General features: G+C 41.8%; 2 protein-coding genes across 4 annotated transcripts in view; one reads left to right on the forward strand and one right to left on the reverse strand.

Moving 5' to 3' along the window:
• CC2D2A (coiled-coil and C2 domain containing 2A) overlaps positions 1–4,218 on the forward strand; it is a 67,616-nt gene extending 63,398 nt beyond the window's left edge. For all 3 annotated transcript variants that reach the window (XM_087936705.1, XM_087936707.1, XM_087936706.1), the window contains one exon: positions 1,852–4,218. In XM_087936705.1, coding sequence (XP_087792831.1) covers positions 1,852–2,040 — 189 coding nt within the window. In that variant the 3' untranslated portion in view covers positions 2,041–4,218. The remainder of the gene's footprint in view (positions 1–1,851) is intronic.
• The window catches only part of FBXL5 (F-box and leucine rich repeat protein 5), a 35,905-nt gene continuing 18,671 nt past the window's right edge, over positions 4,191–21,424 (reverse strand). The window contains exons 7-11 of the mRNA XM_026700005.2: positions 16,383–16,531; positions 16,104–16,186; positions 12,419–13,144; positions 8,538–8,686; positions 4,191–5,821 (exon numbers count right to left, since the gene is read on the reverse strand). Coding sequence (XP_026555790.1) covers positions 5,745–5,821; positions 8,538–8,686; positions 12,419–13,144; positions 16,104–16,186; positions 16,383–16,531 — 1,184 coding nt within the window. The 3' untranslated portion in view covers positions 4,191–5,744. The remainder of the gene's footprint in view (positions 5,822–8,537; positions 8,687–12,418; positions 13,145–16,103; positions 16,187–16,382; positions 16,532–21,424) is intronic.

Consider the following 21,424-nt stretch of genomic DNA (forward strand, 5'->3'; position numbering starts at 1 on the left):
GGACGCATTTCCCTGCTCCTTTGCTTTGCTGAACTAGGTGCAGCCAGAGGCTGCCATGTGTGTGTGCGCGCGTGCGTGCTTTGCACTGGGATTTGCCAGGAACGTTTGGGGGGAGATTTGGAGCATTAAAGGGGAGTTTGAACTCTCAGCTGGCTGGGTGACCTTCATGCCCCGTCCTGGGTCATTACAGCGGGAAAAAAAACGATGTGTCTAGTTGATTTGGCATGCAATGCCATATAGTGGCATCCTGAGGGGAGGAGGAGGAGTTGAAACAGTTTATGTCCAGAATGTGTGTAGATAATTTTCTCAGTCTTCTTTCTGACCCATGCAATATACAGGTCCTCGATCGAAGAAAGGTTGGTTGCAATAATGGGGCTCTGATGTTGGGTGTTCATTTCCAATCTTGGGAGATTATAGAACCGAGAAATTTGGAAGTCTGTACTGTTGATACCAATATAGAAAGAGGTGGTAGAATAGGGCTCCTCCTAAAATCCAATTTCCTCTCTAGTTTTAGTATGCCAGTTATTCAACCTCCGTCAATATATGCACTCATAATCGTCTCAGTTGAAATCAGTTGGCTGTTGTATCATCTGTAAAGTTCAGTACTTTAACAGCAGGATCCTTAGAGATGCAGGCGTTGATATATAGAGAAAAGAGTAATGGAAAGAGTACACAACCCTGGGGGTCAACTGTGCTAATTGAACAGGTATTCAATGTCATTTTAACTAGATTCACCTGCTGTTTTCTATCTGTCAAAAAACTTATAATCTACCTGTAAGTGTGGACAGGCCTAGCTAAGTCAGTTTAGAATAAAGAATTTCTGGAAAGATATTGAATGGTGAGTCTACAAAAAGGACCCTTATATCGGTTCCTTGGGGATTCAAGATGCTGTAAGACAAGGATGTCAAACTTAATTTCCTTGAGGGCTGCATCAGTTGTGTTTGACCTGGGGGGCATGGCCAGCTTGACATGTTGGAGGGGCACCTGTGGTGGCCCAAGTACTCTGCCAGTGAAAACGGGCTCCATTTGCGGCCGCAATGGCATCCTGCAGCCCTTAGCCAGAGAAAACGGAACTCGAGGGGGGGCTGTATGCGACCCTCCCAATCTGTTTTCGCTGACACCGGCACCAGGGGCCAGTCCTTTGCTGTTTCCAGGGTGGTCCTGCAGGCCAGATCTAAACACCCTGCTCTAAGGTGCAGTGCAGTGCCATGTTGACAGCATCAACATCAAATGCAGAAAGTCTAATTTATATGACCTTCTGCTCATATAGGATTTGAAGCTTTATTTGATTGTTAGCAGAGGATCTGATTTACACACACACACACATGCATCCTGCTATGAGTTGTTTCCCAAACCATTTTTATTGATTGCTTCCAATAAATTTTGTAAAGGAAGGTAAGAATCTTGTTCCACAGGATCTCTGAAAACTGAACAGAACATGACCAAATTCAGCGTAGAAGAAACTGGCGAAAGAACATACAGAAATTTAGTACACAACCTTATTAGTCTCGGTGGGGGGGGACCTTAAAGACACACCCAAAAACATCTTTTTATTTCTATAACCAGAGTTGGTAAATGATTGAAAATAACTCCTAAGCAGTGTTCTGCAGTTTTTCCCGACTTCTAAGCCTGCAAAATTGATTAAAAGACTGCTTTTTTGTTCAACTATTTGCCTTGTAACTTTGTTTTTTTCTAACGTAAACAGCAGAAAAGGAACTAGTTCAGTTAGTGGTTAAGAATATCTACGCTTTGCAGGGCCCCTCCAATGCTGTTAGAAGCCGGCATGATAGAAGTGGTGTCACTAGATAACCCTTCTCCTTCTTCTCCTCCTTCTTCTTTCCCTTCTTGCAGGTCTCTGGATTTCCCATCCACTTGCCATTTTCAGACGTTGCATCCATAGTTGAAGCTGTATATAGTACGGGAGTTCATAAAACTGAAATTCCAAACACAGAATTTGCACTAGCTGTGTATGTTCATGCTTACCCCAAACACATCCTTTCAGTGTGGATTTACGTGGCTGCTTTGGTTTGCAATCGATAGGGCTCTACAGAAACCGATCCGTTTCCACCAAGTCCAATAGTTGCTGCTGTTCAAGGAATTTCCTGCCTGATCCCCACAGTGCAGTTAAGGTTCATCTACAGAAACATCTTTGTGGTGGCACCCCAGGGATTTTGGTGCCAAAGTCCAGGGGCTACTAACCGTATCAAGGAGGCTGGCAGGAATGAGCAATCAGGAGTGGAAAGCCATTGGTACCTGCACGGTGCTTAGTCAATCATGTCCTTCTGTATCGCCTGTCACATCAAGAAGATTTCATCTCAGAAGATTTCATTACTGTTGCTTTCAAACCTTAGATGGCCATTAAACTCAATGCCCAGGGAGTGTGGCAGTGGGGGAAAACAAGGGAGCGCTTGACCCGGCCTCAGCCATGGAAGCCTCGTATCTAAGTGCAAGATGGTCTCCTCCAGCCTGGCTTACCTTATTGGATGGTGGCTATAGGTATAAAATGAAGAGGCCCATCCTGGTCGCCTGGAGCTTCTGAAGAAAAAGCAGCAGAGTTCTGAATAATACGCGTAGTTTGGTTTGGTAAATGTGAAGATTATTGCAAAATACAGAATAATAAAGTTGGAAGGAACTTTGAAGGTCTTCTAGTCCAGTGGTCGCCAACCGGTGGGCCGGGGACCACTGGTGGTCCACAAGAAAATTTTGGTGGTCCGCAGAGAAATGTCACCCCCAAAGCACTTAATCCAGGCTGCACGGGAACACAAGGCTTGCGTCGCTTGCATTGCGAACAACGCGGGGTAGTGAGGGGAGGAGGGAAAGCGCAGAGGGGGGGGAACTTGCCCCACTCACCCCACGCGCCTGGCCTGGCCAGCGGGCGGCTGCTTTCCACTTCTTTCTTATGTTTTTGGCTGCATGCAAGGAAAGCAGCAGAAGTCTTTCTTTCTCTCCCCCAAACTCCGCCAGAAATGAGTCTTTCCCATTTCAAGGCATCCTGCTTCTACCGATGATCGATCGGTAGAAAAACAGGGTGGAGAATTTTCCTGCAGACTTTGGGGGGGATTTTCCCAGGGTCTCTGCTGCTTCTGCTTTTTCTGCAGAGACCCCCCCACCCCATTTTTCTACCGATTGATCGTTCTCTATTTGGGATCGCAGGATACAGTCTCTGTCTCTCTCCTCTCACCAACGTCATCAAGCCACCGTCACCCAAAATTCATGTTGGTGGTCCACAGGATTTAAAATTATGAGTTTGGTGGTCCCTGAGGTCCAAAAGGTTGGCGACCCCTGATCTAGTCCACCCTCTGCTCAGGCAAGATAGACCATTCCAGACCAATAGACGTTCAATCTCTTCTTCAAAACCTTCAGTGACGGAGCAACCGCCACCTCTGGAGACCCAAAGTTTTCTTAAGTTGCAGATGGAATGAGAATTGGTAAAACAGGTCCAGTTTTAATGCTGCTGAGGTGTATTCGATGCAGGGAAACTTTTTCATTTTATTTTCATTTGATATTATTGAAGTGTAAAACATCCCACCCCCAATCAGAGTTAATTAGATACGACTCCTTTCAGTTGCTGTGAAGATTGTAAGAGTATAGTAGAAAAGGCAACTTAGAAGCATGGGGATTACTCTCCAAAATGGACGGGGAGGAGAGTCACCGAGGGAAATAGGGATGCCGTAGTTGATTCCTATCCACATTTCATCCAGCAGTTCAAGACAGCATACCTGTGTACCCACGTTTATCCTTTAATTCTCCTGAATGAAAATTGCTTTATAGTTGTATAAAATTTTCCATCCTAGGGCAGCAAAAATCTCAACTATTACTTCCAGGCTTTGATTCTTAGATCTGAATCCTGATCGTTTAATCTTAGAGATACCATTGTGTCCTCATACAGGTAGGCAAGTAAACTCTCAATACATGAGGCAAATTCTGGGCATCTGTGCAAAAAGTTCCCATTCCCATTTAGTGGAAGGAAATCAAGTGGAGGCCTCTTACCAGAACAACCACTGAACTGAATATCTGAACACTGAACTGTTGGGAATAGAATGGCAGGACACTAATGTATTTGAATTGCTGTCTGCAGTCTTTTTACTTGCGAACGCGAAGTGTGTATACATGTCTTATGAGTTTTTTTTTAAACTTAAAGCTTCTGTAAGTGATTTTTTTAAAGATATCATACAAATCAAGGTAACTTATTTACAAAATAAACATTAACATATAGTACATTTATTTTCATCCAATTGTGACACAGAATTATGACAAAATTACTTTCAGAAAAGTTCTTTCAAATCCTCCTATCCTCTTATTTGTTGGTGGCCATTTGGACAAATTCCTTTGGTGGTGGGTTTTTTTTTTTTTTTAGGAAAGTCACAACTCTCAAGGCTGCAGGTCACATGAAACCAAGCATTGTATTTTTCAATACAGGTAGTTCTCATTTAGTGACAACAATTGGGACCAGCAGCCTGGTTGTTAAACGAAGCATTGACGAAGTGGGAAACCATAAGATTGTGACTATGCTTTGTCGCACCTCCATCCTTTGAAATGCTCACCCCAGTGCTGGGAAAATTAGGAAGCATGGAATTTTTTTAAATTAATTCATCATTTAATTATTGCAAAGGAAGGGATTGTAAGAGAGTAAGCAGGCAAACAATGGATAATATACATCAAAAGGAATGCAGTGCTGCTGGTTCCTTTGGGTAACATGCTTGGGGCTTGAAGCCACAAACATCTGGGTGAGTAGAGACTGAAGAGGAAGGAAGTAAGAGAGCAAACCCTTCCTTCCTTCCTTCCTCTTCAGTCTCTACTCTGCAGGGGGAGAGGTCACAATGCCTATGACTGCAGTGGTAATCACATGACTGCATGGGTGGTCAACTCATTCCACGGTAGCAGTTATTTTTTTTTTCAGCACTCTGCTGTACCAGGCAGCCAGCGAGGTCTACCTGTAAACACCTGCCACCTATAGCACTAATAACAAAGCATCTCCCACCTTGTTGTGTCTTCCCAGCATGCAAATGGATACAAGAAAGTTTCTTAAAGCTGCAGTTTATTATAGTTGCTCTTTATCACAGAGAAATTGCTTCTTGGAAAATCCCTTTCAAAATTCAACATCTTCAGTATGTCTACACAGAAGGTGTAGGGAATTATGGTTGCTATGCATCTACAGTTAAGCAAATGCTTTGAGGAGCCCACAAGATGATGCGGCAGCGCCAGTCACTGGCCTGCTGTAGCGCTATCAGACTAACAAACTCTGATGCTGGTGGGAATGTTTTATTTACTGTTCCTCCAGCCTAAAATGTGAAATCAGGACTAAAAGACAGAAAGAATCTCCAATTCATAAAGAACAACTCTGGCATGAGGTTATGGGGAAAATAACCAGTTAATATATATTGTTATCCAAATGTGTTTTACATTCACTGAAAAATTTCCATATAAGCTTTTTTATGGACTTAGCACAAAGAGGAGGGGAAACCCCAAATTTAAGTGCCAAACATTAGGGCGAAGGTGTCTAAATGATTTAATAATTTCTTTTCACAGCACAAAAAAATTTAACTCTCACCTTCCAAATCGGTACAGAACACTCTGAAAAATGATAAAACCCTACACAGGTTGCTTACAAGTTTCTGAATTACGCAGCAAAAACAATTCACACTCCTAAAGAAAACAGTCAAGAACAAGATGCGAACGGTAAAGTGCATGAGAGGAAGCCTGTGGAGCTAAATGAAGTAGACAAAAAAGGGGGAGGAGTTGGATCATTCACCAGAGCGGCAGCAGGCTCGAAAACCACACTGCAAGTTCTGGCATCCACTGGCAGTTTCGGCGTGAGGACCTGTGTAAAGACAGAACAAATGTGAAAGGAAGAAAAAGGGACCCGATGCAGGCTGAGCAGAAATGTGTTTCTGTGACTTTCACTAAGGGGGGTCACCAGTTGCGCTAACAAAATCACCTGGAGTGAAAGGTTTATGGATGAATGGGGAAATCTCAGATTACAGGGAATAATGGAATACACAGAGTCACCCAATCTAAGTATATTACTCCACAAAAATTAAAGGGACATTGTGAACCATCACTTACTAATGAAACTTTTAAAAAAACTGGACTGCACATTAAATCACTATCAAAAGCTACTTACCTCCATTTGCTAGGACTTTTTCTTTTAAAAAAACATGCAATCCAGTGCCTGTGTTATCTGACATATAAAAATAGGTGTGTGCCACTGAGTTTCAGTCAAACTTCTCTTAATGAACAAGCACAATCAATCATGTTAGCCTTAGCAATATATAGATATTTCATCTATATATTCCAATCTTAATATAACCTTTCTGATTCCTTACTGAAACTATAATCAGTGTGCTAATGCAACATCATATTGAAGAATTTAGTAAGATTAAAAATCCTAAGTTTTGCTACTGATTTTCTATATACAGTATGTTTTGTCTATAGAAGAATGCTGAAGTAACTTCCAAACAATCGAATTACCAGGGAAAGATTGTAATTGGGTTAAAAATACAACTTTTTTAGCAAAAAAAATCCACATCTAGTCATTGTCATTTCATTAATTTTTCAATGTTTGCTTCCTTCCCTCAAACTACCCTGTTTCTCCAACAATACGGCCTCCCCCAATAGGAAGTCCCAGCATGTTTTATAGGCATGAAATGAAATTAAGCCCCTCCCCCCAAATTAAGGCCTATATTAAAACATGCGAAATGGGGGGGAATGGTGGGGGGGCTTGCCGTTAGGAAGTACTTTTGTTGCACCCCCGGATATGGTGCTGCCTGCGTTGACCCCGATACGAAGTGCCCCACCAAGGCCAAGGTCAACATCCAAGCCATCGCGGCCCGCCTGCCCGAAGATGCAAGGGGGGAGGGGGGGAATTAAGTCACCCCTGAAAAGACGGCCTAGCCATTTTTGGGGGGCTCAAAAAAAAAAAAAAGACCCGGCCTTATTATATGAGAAACACGGTAGTTCAATCAAATTTAGCAGAAAACAGCTGGGATGGAGGTGGGCTAGGAGGAAAAGGGTACACAAGCTTCAATATATAAAGTCAGAATAATACAGTGGAATCAAGTTCCTTAACTAACATTCAATGGCAGTTGCTGCCAATACAAACATTAAAGCGTAGCTGTGCTAGGATGTTAGGATAAAAACAGCATCATATAAAATTTAAAATTCTTTCAAATATCCGAAAAACTGAAGTAATAAATCAATCCTTAACATCACCATTATGGAATTTTAATTACTTTTAAAAATCCAGATATTGTTTAGGGTAGTAATATTCGACTCAAATGTTCTGGGGTGTTTTCCACCCTGCAACGAACCAGCTTGTGATTTGCTTATTTTCTTAAATTTCAACTGAATCATTGCAAGCAGGTTTTATTATTTCTTTTTGTAAAATTCCCACTCTCTTTCTTCTCTCTCAGAAGCTTTCATAAACGTTACATGAGAAGTGTTTTTTAGAATATTTATCTCAAAATGCAAGGCTAAGAGATGAAATTTCCTCAACCACAGTTTAAAAAAGATAAAACTGGTCTTTTTCCATTTCCCATTATAAAGCCAAAGAGATGTAATCAATCGTGACTTTGTCAGTTGCAACCAGAAAGGGAGCAGTGGCAGAAATACACTCCGGTACGATCTTGTATATTCCTCACTAGTATTTGTGCAGCCTCTAGGAATCTGGCTGGTCCGAACATTTAAGCCCTCACAGCCTCCGTTTCCTCCTATAAGCAGTTAACAGTAGACCTGCCCAGTATATTCAAATGTCTATACTTCAAGTAAAAATAAAATGCTGCATCTAATGGAATTCCTCACTATAGAAAGAGAAAATGAAAGTAGCACTAGATGTCATTTTTGAAACAGATGTAATTGCAACCATTGAGAAGTCTTTGTATCCTTTTGCAAATCTATTCTGAAACACGCTTGGAGAGCAACATTTGTCAAGTACAAATTTCTCTTTCCTGAGGTGTAACAAGTGGTAAGTCGGGAACTTGCTAAAGACACCAACATAACCATCCTACAGGAGCATCTCTGCCAAGACTATTCCCAACATGGCTTTTGGTTTGTAAGTTCAGATACTGTTTCAGGCTTAAGATGATTTCAACTCTGAGCAAGACTGCCATTTTTAAATGTACTTTTGCACTGAAAACAAAATTGGTAGTTAGAATATTATTAGTGAGATACTTGGTACTAAATAATCTTTGAAAGCACTCAAAATTAAAATGTTGAGACTTCAAGTCATCAAAACTTCAAAACAAGATTACATGTTACTTCTAGTCTTTTTACAAACATGTATGCCAGAATAAGAGCAAACACAAAAACTAGAGATTTCTTTCTTTTATAAATCGATCATTAGCTATTTGACTGAAACTAAATTCTTTAATATTCCTCGCAACTATGATTCCTTAAGAAAACAGCATAAACTTAGAATAAATTTTAAATCTATCTTTAGCAACACAATTTATCAAATGTTTGTAGGGTATACTGGAGGTCTTCCACCTATAGGAAGAAAAAGATTCTGAAATCTGAACATTTTATTCAAAAAACATTACCGTTTATGTTGTCACAGTAGTAAAAGTGTTCATGATTTAGGGACGGGCACACCGAGACCAAATCTTGCAGACCTGCACTGGTCACTGTCAGACAACCAGAGAGATTGAGGTGTTCTAGATAAGGTAGCCCACCTCTAAGAGCCAACATCCTAGGAGTGGAAAACAAAACTCAGTTAAAACCATGTCAAGAATTTTCCTTAGCCATCCATCCAAAGTATGCAAATTGTTGGCCACTCAAAGCAGTCTTTTCCCTATATGCTCCGGCTGTCAGAAATTCAACTCAGGAATGCTGGGAGAAATATGCAACTGGGCTGCCAAACCACTGCACCCATAAACAGCAGCAGTTCCTGGAGGTCGCAGTTCATCGAAAGCTAACGATCAAAGTGGAAAGGGGGAAGAGATTTTTTTGAGCGAGGAAGTAAAAACAAGAGTTCCAAGCAGCGGTTCCGTTTTAAAGACTGTAACCTACTGTAACCTTGATTGGCCTCAAAACCTATCAATAACAGTCCAACGTTTGAGATCTATGTAGAGTTTAGCTATTATTTCACAAAATAATAGCTAATCGAAGATTTCAAATCCTCTAATAAATTGTTCTAATTATTCTCAGCTCAACAATTTAAAAACTGCTTTGGAAACATCTATATTCCATCTGATTTGCAGGACTTGCCATCTTTTATCTTTGTTACAATAGTGATTGTAAAATATATCTCCCATAAGATGATCTTGGATTTTCCCCTTTTCCATGGGGAAAGCCCTCCCGCTCCTGGTCCACCAGCCAAGAACAGAAAAGAAACAGAAGAACAAATGCAATAACAAAGTAATAATTTAAATTACATTCTTTAATTTTTGTTTAAATTGTATTTAAATTCTTTAAATTTAAATTGCATTCTTTGGGGGAAGAAGGGTTGGATTTGATACATTTAGTTCTTTTTCCTCTCAATGTAGACTAGGTGTTCTGTTTCTTGCCTTATCTTTGACATAACCTTTTACCTGGTTTATAACTGTTCCCTGGCACCTCAAATGACCAGAAAATTCTCACCTCCTGGGGGAATGCAAGGGGAGGAGGGGGCCACGTGGATTGCAGTGCTGGAAGGTAGCCCTGAGAAGCTTCACTTAACTGCTTTCTCGGAGACATAGGTACAACAATATCTTCACACCTGCGGACTGGTGGAATCCACACCGGACTGTTGGGAGGGATCTCTAATTTCCTATAACCTATTTCCTAGTTGTATGCCGAGGGACCTCAGAGCCTGCTTTGAATTCTGACTTGCTTTCACCCCTTTTCAATAAAAGGTTCCTTTTGAAATACAAAGTTTTCAAGAGTTTATACTTGTTTTGAAGGGGTGGGGGAGGCTGGTCCTTACATAAAGCAGGCTCCGTAATAGTGGTCAACCCAGAGAGAGAGAGAAATTCTTCCTTAAATTTTACTCAACCAAGGGGACCCTACATCAATGAACCCTAAAATAAACTGGAAGAGAAACCGTACATTTTCAGGAACATGTAACATTTATAAACATCCCAGAGGGAAGAAAGGAAGGAAAGAGAACAGGGAAACAGCCATGGCCGGCCACCCTGCTGAGCCCACTAGTATCCCCAAAGAATACCAGGATTTGGCTGAGGTATTCAGCGAGGAGGCGTCCGATGAACTTCCACCTCAGAGCGTTTATCGACAAAAATCTAAAAAGGTTTCATCAAACCCACCCTACCAAAAATAGCTGCCCCAGTATTATTTCGCTAAAAGAAAGGTGGCACCCTATGCCTTTGTGTGGATTTTAGGAATTTGAACACAATCAGCGTGGAACCCACTCCCCCTTATGAAGGACATGCTGACCCACCTGTCTAAAGGAAAAATCTTTTCAAAGCTGGATTTATGAGAGGCATACTAATGCATCAGAATTAGGAAAAAGGATGACTGGAAGACTGCTTTTAACATCCCACTGGGGTGCTACCAATTTAAAGTACTCCCTTTTGGATTACAAGGAACCCCTGCTGTATTTATGCAACTAATTAATGAGGTACTCCATGAACATTTAAACAAAGGGGTCCTAGTTTATCTTGATGACATTTTAACTTACACGAAACAAAAGCAAAGCACATAAAGCTAGTCCGGGCAGTTCTCACGAAACTCCAAGCTGCCAAACTCTATGCAAAACACCCTTAATATGAGTTTTACCAAGAAAAAATTGACTACCTGGAATATAGAATATCCCAAGAGGAAATAGAGATGGATCCACAAAAAGTAAAAGCCATCATCAATTGAGAGCCACCTCAAACCCGCAAACTACTACAAAGTTTCCTGGGTTTTGCACACTTTTACCATCAGTTAATTCCAGCTTTTCTGAATATCGCCCTCACCCTTACAAACTTGCTAAAAACAAAAGGGGGGCAGGAAACCAAAACAAAGGTAACCCCTTAACTGGACCAAGGAATGCCAAGCGGAATTCAAAAACCTACACAACTATTCTCAATCGAACCGATCTTAAAACACCCAGACCCAGAACAGCCATTTGTCAACCAAACAGTGACGTGGCAGTAGGAGCAGTCCTACTCCAAAAGAACAAATGTGGACAATTGCAACCATATTCATACACTTCCAGGAAATTAAAAGAAACAGAAACCAAGCAAATATGTGCCATACGGAAAAAGAGGCATATGCCGCTCTCCTCACCTGGAGACGTTTCTTAGAAGAGAAGAAAATCCCCTTTGAAGTCTAGACTGATCATAAAAATTTAGAAGTGCCGAAAGTTCCACAGAAACTTTCCACCAAACAAGTACGTTGGGCGCAATACTTTAAATGTTTTAATTTCACTCTCAATTATCTCCCAGAGGGGAGGAATTTTTTAGCGGATGCCCTGTCAAGAAAACCGCAATATAAAAGCAAAAAGACTGAATTTGTTAAACCAATGCTCCAAACACCCCAGCTAGCCGCCAAAGTAATCACCCGAGCACAAGTCAAAAAAGAACCACTTGCTGACAATGCAACAGCTTCCAAATTTAAGGAGGCACTACTTAAGGATGACTGGTTCCAGGCTCACAAAAATATTTGCTTATTTAAGGATGGTTTAGCCTGGGTAGAGAACAAACTTCAAAATGGAAGCAAGAAAAAAGACTAGAATATATTTCTAGAAGGTAAAATTAGAGATTGAGGGGAGAAGTTTCCTAAAAGAATTGGAAGTTTTCAGCCCTACCTTCTAGGCAGAAGATATAAAGGTAAACCTTACTCACATTTGAAGAAAAATCACAACTATTATTGTGAATGAAGGTAAATATAAGTGTCCCAGCATAATGTTGCAGGATCCAATCTGTCAGTTACCATGACCAAAGATTTATTCTTCCAAGTTTCCAAGCTCACGCTGGGGCCCATCATCAGGAAATCTCTCTCCAGAATATGTGCACTGGGCTGTTCTGTCACTATATTTATGATTCCTGGTTGTGTGTAACTTTTTGTTGTTAATTAGGGTGTTGATGGCTGGCTATTAGAGTCCTTAATTGTTTCCTTGTGCCACCATGCCCTTGGCTCCTAAGTACCCGATAGGCTGGCAGTAAATCAGCACTCCTATTGCCCGATGAAGGGCCCCTTTCCCAGCCTTCAATCCTTTCTCTGCCTATTTTTGTCCCTGCTTGGCAGTAGCTGCAAAATTTAACGCATATTCCTGTTCATTGCAATGTGTGGCTACCGCTGAGTTTGGGTCTCCTTTCTAACCCCACTCTGGCTTCTCTCAATGGGGAAAAACTTCACTGCTATTCATTCATTGCTTCATTGCTATTGCTCAATTCAGCTGTGTGAGAAATAGAAATACCAAAGAAAGGATTAGCGGCGTGTGTTTGTGCTCTGGCTTTTTCAAAACAGCTACAGTAATCTCTTGCAACAGATGACTTACCTGAGACCATTATCTGTTATCTGATAACATCCTGACAAACTGAGGAACTGAAGAACTCGGGCTGCCTTTTGGTCCGATTTTGCACTCATGAGGTGTGTCAAGTCTTTCCCCTCTATCTGCCTATTAGTCCTTGGTGTGTGGTTAAGCAGCTCAGGGGACGCGGGGAGCGCCTGGAAAGTTTTTAATGCTGACCCGGCACAACAAAAAGAGTGACCACAGTAGGTGAGGGCCGCAGAAGCACAAGGCTGCTGCTCCTGCCAACAAAAGCTAGTCCTTAGTCCAAAAATGTCTTTATTGCAGCAGGATGCAGAGCAAGGGGACGGGGAGGCTGGTTCTATCACACGATCTCCTTCAAATTTTCTGTGCTTCCACTCTGCAGCATCTTCAATATCGGCCAGGTATTTGGCATCTAACATCCAGATATAAGCAGAGTTGAAACCCTCTGATCTGACAGGAACATTCCAATGGCTTCCTTCTTCCTTGATCACGTTTTCGTTTGTTATATAATGCAGGCCACAATCCTTTCGGCTGAACTCCAAGGCAATCTCTTTGTTTTTCCACACAGTTTTTCCTCTCCTGTTTTGAAAACTTTTCTGAGATTGTATTTCGTGGGAAGACAAAATCCCTAGAGCTTTAGAAATTTTTCTTACAGCCGTATCTGTTATTCTTTCACAACCAGAGAGATCAAGATGACGGAGACTCTGGCAGCAACCAATCCAAGACCAACTGAAACAAATAATTGTGTGGAATTAATTATTGTAATATTTATATATTTGTTTGGACAGTTTATATGGTGGATACTGGCAGCTAATAGTACATTAACAACCAATCCCCAAAGCAAATATCAAAACATTATAACAACAATACGATATGCAGTGAAAATGTTCACCCCTTAAGATGAAAATTTTCACCCTGAAGTGAAAATGTAGATATGTATACTAGGAAAAAATATATCAGAATAGAACAGAATAGAATTCTTTATTGGTCTTGCGTGATTGGACACACAAGGAATTTGTCTTGGTGCAAATGCTTTCAGTGTACATAAAAGAAAAGATACTTTCATCAAGAATCATCAGGTTCAACACTTAATAATAGCCATAGGGTACAATAAGCAATCAAATCATACTAGGAAACAGTCAATATAAATAAGGATACAAGTGACAAAGTTACAGTTGCAAGTGGGAGGGGAGGGGCGATAAGGAGTAATGAGAATAGTAATAGTAGTGCAGACTTTGTAAATGATTGGACAGTGTTGAGGGAATTATTTGTTTAGCAGAGTGATGGCGTGCAGTGCTCTATAGTGTCATTTTGAGGGTAGGAGTTGAAACAGTTTATGTCCAGGATGTAAGGGGTCTGTAAATACCCCCCTTTTTGACTCATCCTCCTCGATGGAGGCAGGTTTTGGTAGTAATTGTTTTTTCTGCAGTCCTAATTACTCTCTGGAGTCTGTGTCTGTCCTGTTGGGTTGCAGAAGCAAACTAGACAGTTATAGAGGTGCAGATGACAGACTCCGTCATTCCTCTGTAGAACTGGATCAGCAGCTCCTTGGGCAGTTTGAGCTTCCTGAGTTGGCATTCTTTGTTGTGCTCTTTTGATGATGTTTTTTATGTTAGGTGTCCATTTTAGGTCTTGTGATATGATAGAACCTAGAAATTTGAAGGTTTCTCCTAAAGTCTACCACCATTTCTACGGTTTTGAATGTATTCAGTTCCAGATTGTTCCAGTTATACCACGAGGCAAGTTGTACAACCTCCTGTCTGTATGCGGATCCGCTGTTGTCTCGAGTGAGACCAATCATTGCTGTATCATCTGCAGACTTCGGTATTTTAACAGATGGATCGTTTGAGATGCAGTCATTGGTATATAAGGAGAAGTGGAGAAAGCACACACCCTTGGGAGGCCCCTGTACTAACTGTAGAGGTATCAGATGTGATTCCGCCTAGCTTCACCTGCTACTTCCTGTCTGTTAGGAAGCTTATGATCCACTTAAAAGTGTGTTCAAGTAGGAACCATGACTGTTATTTTCTAAATGGGAATCTCTCTACATCAGCAATAATTGTTCGACTAACTTACAGGGAAGACATGTTACTTAGCAGGACTCTGCTAAGTCTTTGAAAGGGAGCTCTGCAAAAAGTATTGGCATCAGCAAGGCTGCCTGCATTTCTGCAGTCACATCTTCCAGAATACCCAGTGTGGTTACTCTTCAAATTACCTCACACACAAACACTTCCACTGGAGCTGCCATTAAAGTGATAACCATGTTATCACACATGCTTGATAATATAAAGACCAATCTGGTAGTCTTGTTTATGATATATCATCTTAATTACATTTATAAATTCTTCAGTCCATTCAGTTTAGTTGATGTATCATAAATTGACAACTTACATTGTCAAAAGCCTTCTGGGCATCTAAGAAGATTAGTAACATTTGTTTTCTTGGATGTGTTTCATAGTATTCTAATGTGTCTAAAATGATCCTTAAACTGTGCTTTATTTGTCTTTTTGGTAGGAAATCATTTTGATCTTGGTAGATAGATTCCATCAAAAAGTTTTTCAGTCTCTCTGCTATTATTGAAGCAAAGATTTTGTAGTCCACATTTAATACAGATTTTGGTCTATAATTTTTTATCTGCATCAGGTCTACATCCTATTTTGGTATTAGCGTAATATTTTCTACTATCCATGTACTTAGCAATTTGGCTTCTAATAATAACTCATTACGAACTTCCTTCAGTGGTGAAGCTAAATGTGTCTGAAAAACATTTATAAAAGTCTGCTGGTGGCCCACCTGGGCCTGAAGTTTTATGGTTTTTCTGTCTTTTTATCGCTTCTGTTACTTTTCCATTTAGTATAGTTTTAATTTTTTCTGGGACTTTAAGTTCTTCCATGTATTGTGTTATTTTTTCCATAGATTTATTTTCTGTATCATATAACTTTTCATAATATTCCTTAACTATTCTTTTTATTGACTCATTTTGGAAATGTGTGTGTCCCTGTTCATCTTGCAATTTATCACTTTTTTTCTTTTTTCAGTTTATATGCCAATCATCTTCCTGGTTTATTTGCATTCTCAGAAAATTTTTGTTTTGCTCTTTTGGTTTGTTGAGCTATTTTTTCTGAGACTATTAAATTCAATTTGTGTTTAATTATCTCCATTTGTCTTTTAAGCATTTTCTTTTGTGGATATCTTGAAGCTCTAACTCCAATTTCTTATACTCTTAACAACATAGTCTGTGGCTTGTTCTCTCTATTCTTTTTAGCAATAGCACTTAGACTTATATACCGCTTTACAGTGCTTTACGAGCGAACCATCTGCTTGTGATCTACAGGATTCCCACTTCTATGGTCGCTTCTACGGGGCAACTTTCACCCTCTTGGGGGCCTCTGGCAGGATGAAATCCATCACAGAAAGTAGAGCCCAGTTTTCCCCTCAACCATATAACCATGACACCAAGCTGGAAGTCCATAAAGCACCCAGGTTTTGATCACGATTGCGAGGGTACTGAAAAAGTTATACTGTAACTTCATGGACTGGGTGCAACCACCATTTAGCACCATCTAACTTCAAAAAATCCAATGGTTGTTAAGTGAGGACTATCTGTAAGTGCTGGGAATGATAACACATAACAAGGTAACCAATCTCTCATACATACAGACTATTACCTCAAATGAAAACTACCAACCTTTCAAATGCAGAATCAGAAATATCAGTCTGAGTGAGATCGAGGTATTCCAGGTTAGGACAAAGTTCCAAGATGTGTCTGACCTATATTAAAACAGTTTAAGAAGGATAAATTATAAAAGGAATGAGGAAAACAGCAAAACATATTTTCAACTTGTATTTCCTTTATATATCATTAGTTCATCTTAAGCGTCAACTATAAAAAAAGGCGACATGCATTTTTAAAATACATTCAGGATACTTTTACACTCCAGAGAATCACATATCGTTTATACTGTACCATTTTATTAGATAAGGCTGAACTGTATGCCAGTACAATGGTTTTCACTGATGAGCCTACACGTGGCAGAATATTATGGATTATGCCTTGAAGTAAGTCTTTCTCTTTCTGTATAATGCTGATAGCCGAGGATTCTTCTCCATTTTCTTCTATTTTAAAAAAACGAGAAGAAACATTTAATAAAAATGAATGTTCTAAACTACTATATTGAGAAAAAAAACTGGAAGTTTATACTTAATTGCAGTTTATCCTGTCACCTGGATCAATTTGCTGCAGTTAATACTGTGTTTTAGTCATAGCTAAGCTAAATGTTAGTATTAGTCCAAATTCAGTATTCATATTATACTAAGCTAGAATGTTTCAGAGATACATGTACTAGTAATTGTACGCAGAGACAATCTAGATAGTACATGACTTTCCTGCATGAAAAGAAAAAACAGAATTTATACACATACATTACTGTATATTATATGAACCTACTTAATCTGCCTATCTTCCTAACAACAGCCTGTGAGAGTAAATTGGGCTCAAAGAGTGTCACTCAGCTGGCTTTCATGCCTACAGAAGGACTAGAACTCATCATCTCCTCGTCTCTGGGCCAGCACCTTAGCCAGTGGTATTCAACCCCTGCAGCCTACTACTGGGCCGTGGCCTGTTCGGAACCAGGCGGTGCAAATGGTGGGTGGCACATGAGCGGCTCCACTTGTGTGAGTGGTGAGCACACCCATACGACCTTGTGCAAAGGAGCTGTGCACACGTGCACCTGCCACTCACGCAGAACCAACCCCTCTCCCCTCTGCGCCAGGCCACCAAAACAGAAAGGTAGGGGCCCATTGCCAGATTGGCCCCACCTGCGTAGGCATCCTTCTCCCAGAATGTCCACCTGCATTCTGGGTCCGTTAATTTTTTGGAGGTGTTGGCACAGGGCTGAAAGGTTCCCTGAAAGTTTTCTTGCAGCAGCACAGCCCCTGTGGTCACGTCACTAGCATCTGCCTGAATTACGAAGGGGGCATCTGATTTTGGGTGTTTCAACGCAGGTTCTGCTGTAAAGAACGGCTTAAGCTTTTCAAATGCGGCTTGGCATTCCGTAGTCCAATTTAATGGTTGGGTAGGCTTCCGTTTTCCCTCCCATTTCGTTTTCAAAAAGTTTATAATGGGTTAGGGTGATTTGGGCAAAAGCAGGAATAAATTGCTGGCAAAAATTTGCAAACCCTAAGAAACTTAGGTGTTGCTTCCTCATGAGAGGGGGAGAGGCATTCCACATCTGTCCTTAATTTTCTGAGCCCATTTCCACCCTCTCCTGTGAGATTTAGTATACCAAGTATTCAATTTTGTCTTTATGGAACTCACACTTAGTTTAGTTTAGTTTAGTGTACAGCTTGGCCGGCTGCAATTTTTTAACACAGTTCCTATGGGCCTAACATGCTCGTCCTTCATTTCGGAGTAGATCAGAATGTCATCTAGATACATTAACACCCCTTTGTACAAGTGTTCCTACAGGACTTTGTTTACTAGCTGCATGAACATGGCAGGGGCTTCTTGCTATCCAAACAGTAACACTCGGAATTGTAAACACCCCAGGATCCAGTTGAAAGCCATTTTCCACTCAACCCCCTCCTTAATACTGACTCGATAATATGCTTCACATACGTCCAGTTTCATAAAGATCTTCCCCTTGGCTAAGTAGGCCAGCTTGTCCTTAATGTATGCATTCTCCACGCAGACTGCATTAAGCCTGCAGTAATTCATGTACAAGCAGAAAGAGCCATCTTTCTTTTTGTGGAATAGGACTGGGACGGCAACTGGGGTCTGGCTGATTGAATGAAACTTGCATTGCAGATTCTTTATCGATTAATGCACAAAGTTCTTCCAGCTCTCTGAAGGTCATGGAATACAACTTGAGGTTTGGCAGTTTAGACCCCGGGAGGATCTTGATGGCGCAGTCGGTGGCTGGTGTGGGAGTGCATCAGAGCCTTTCTTGCTAAAAACATCCTTTAGATTCCAATATTCCCTGGATATTTTTGGGTCCCACTTTGGTTGGTCTTGTGCCATTACAGTTAATTTCAACGCACTCCGGGTGGATTTGCTGCTAGCCTTCCAAGGAGAAGCCGTTTCCTCTCTCACCACCTCCTTTGAATTTTTAACAGTCTCTTTTGCCAGTTCACATACGGATTCCATTTTTTGGAGCCATGCCAGCCCCAGCAAGAGGGGCTCTTCATCCCTGGAGCCACTGTAAAACTCAGGGTCTCCCAGCGGTCACCCATTCTCATCTCCACTGGTTCCATTATAAATTGAGTCGGGACTCCCCCAGCCACGCTTCCCCTGGACTCCCAACAATGACACGTTCAGCTCAACTGGGATGGTTACGGGGTTCACAGGGCGCCTTACCAAGGGATTGTCATCAGAGTCGGTGTTGCTCCTCTCTGGGGTAGTCAGAGTTCCCTCCTCCCCAAAGCCAGGAGGGGAGAGCTCAACAATTTCAACTCCTCTAACGCCGTCTCATGGGACATTGGGGTGGCTTTTCCCACCTTTTTCCCAGGGTTACCAACCGTTTTTGAAGTCATTTTGGTGAGTTGGCAGTCAGAAACTTGGTGTCCTTCCCAGATTAAAATATCTGGTACGTCAGCATTTGGGACTGAGGTTGCGTCCAGGTGTTCTCAGGACCTTTGCTTTTGCCAGAAATGGAGAACAGCACCATCTGCAGGTGTTTCAGCTGCAGGACCTAGCCAGGTCTATCTCCACCTCTTCAGCTAGCACATAACATTGCTGGGAATGGTGCTGGGGGGAGGGGGGCTCCCTGTGAGATGCAGGTGTTTTATTCATTGTCGTTGAGCCCATCTTGGAAGCACTCTATTAGGATATCCTCTGGTCAGTTGGCCAGCCAGCACACCGGCTCACAAAACGCTGCCACTCCTGTAACCCTGATTGATGGTTTTGATGCAGATTCAGGTCTTGCGTTGGACAGAGTTTGACCTGCTTGCGCAAGGCCATCAATCAATCATGAATTGATTAAAGTTTTGGAACTCTGGCACATCATCGTGCTTCTGCGGCCATGGTCACGCATCGGACCCAGGCTGCTTTGGTGGGAGGTTGGCTCCATACACTTGGGTGAGGAAAAACTCCAGTTGTTTTGGGTCTCCTGCGTATTTCAAGCCCAGGGCAGAAGGTCTCAGCATCCCTTTTCTTGGGAGGACAGTCCTCCCCCCTTGGGAAAGGGGCTGTGCTGCCTGAGCAGCTAGTGGTGAAGCTGCTTGGGCCAGGATGGGTCTGGGTGAGGCTGCATTTACAGCACCGTGTCCCACCAGCCCTTGTGGATGTTGAGGCTCTGCTAGCTGGGCAAGACGTTCTTTGGCCCACTGGTTTCTCATCTCTCAACACCCTTTGGGCTGTAAGGGCCTGCCTCTCCCCTCTATTCAAGAAAGGAGAACTCCTGAAACAATTAACATTTCAAAAGGAGCCTTTTCTTGAAGGAAAGAGATAGCAAGACAAAAGGAAGGAGGATCTGAGGGTTCCCATGCAATTCAATTAGGTTAAGGCAGTTATTTCTTCCCCTCAGTCCAGGGTTGAATAAGCCCGTCCACAGGTGCAAAGTTCTTTTGAGAATTGCTGGCTGAGGTTATCAAGAAGCTGTTCTTGGGCATCTCTTGCTGAAGGCTTTGGAGCTGAAGGAGCTGAAACAAAACGGATGGCCCTCCCCGCTTACATTCCCATGAAGGTAAATTAAAGTACAGAATAGATAGGCACCAGGAAAAAGATTATAAACTAAAGAATGCATCCAGGCCCTCTCACCACCCGAATGGTAGTGTCCCGATAGGGATCTGTGGGACCTGACACCAGGTGTACGTCACACTGACAGCTTCTGCTTCTATATCCTCCTCCTCCTTCACCCCCAGAGTGAGTGATCACCAGGGCTTCCTCACCGATGCTCACATTCCCCGGCAACTTGAGCTCCTGTTTGGGTTGATGCGGTTTGGAGCAAGAGGGCCTCCACAAGTCCCAACCTCCTCCAGGCCACTTTCGTGGCTTGTCATTTTTTGCTCAGTGCCCTTGGCAGACATCAATCTGATTGACAGCTGCCGCAGAGCTTGCCGACTGTCAGACTGGCCCCAGCTACCCCCTATGGAGTACCTTGACTCCGTAAGTTTTAGAGAAAAGGTACTTTTACCAGAGGTGCTCAGTGTAGCATGGATGAGGCAAGCTCTAAAGAAAAACATGCAAAAATTGCATATCAAAAGCAATTCCCAATGTCTAAAACCCACCCCCTGGGAGATCAGTCCAATCAGATCTCATTCCAATGTTTTGGGAAATTGGTGCCTTAGGCACCGGTGTAAATTCCTTTCCCGGGATCCTGGCATCCTTGAAGCGTGGCAGATTGTTTGGCACTCCTGGTTCCTGTTAGGGTTCATATCCCCCAATTTCCCACAGCATTCTTTCACATCTCCAGCACGCTTCCCTTCTCCGATGCCCCCTCCCCCCTAGGTATGGCAGTTGCTAGCGAGCTTCAAAGAAAACGAAGATGAGCAGCTGACACCCACTATCTTAGCCATGATACCAAACTTCTTCTCTAGCATATAGCAAACAGGCAAAATCAAACAATTCACATTATACTAAGCCTTAAAGTGCGAACCTGACTAAGATGCCAAGCTGCAGTAAAGCAAAAATTTGCAAAACTTTTTTTTTTCATTTGCAGAAAGAAGGGAGAAACCTCCTTATGGACATTACAGATCATTAACATAATTGTAATTCTGACCTTCCCTAATCCTTCCAGATAATGCGACTAAAATTCCCAGAATTTTAAACTGGCGTATGCAAATTATAAGAACTGTTGATTTAACACAGAAAAACCCAGGCTAGGAATGGCTGGTGTAAACTATGGTTTCCCAAGATAAGCCTTACTTAATGCCAACCTCAACATACTATTGAAATGGGCCAAGTGAAGAAACTTGGCAGACCACGTAATCATTCCATAACAGATATCATACATACGAGCAGTATTCCAGCTTGAATTTTCATAGCTGGTTGTTTTGTGGAAGTGAACTATG

Source organism: Pseudonaja textilis, chromosome 6 (assembly GCF_049901715.1).
Source record: "Pseudonaja textilis isolate UNSWEBS1 chromosome 6, rPseTex1.2, whole genome shotgun sequence".
Classification (NCBI taxonomy): domain Eukaryota; kingdom Metazoa; phylum Chordata; class Lepidosauria; order Squamata; family Elapidae; genus Pseudonaja; species Pseudonaja textilis.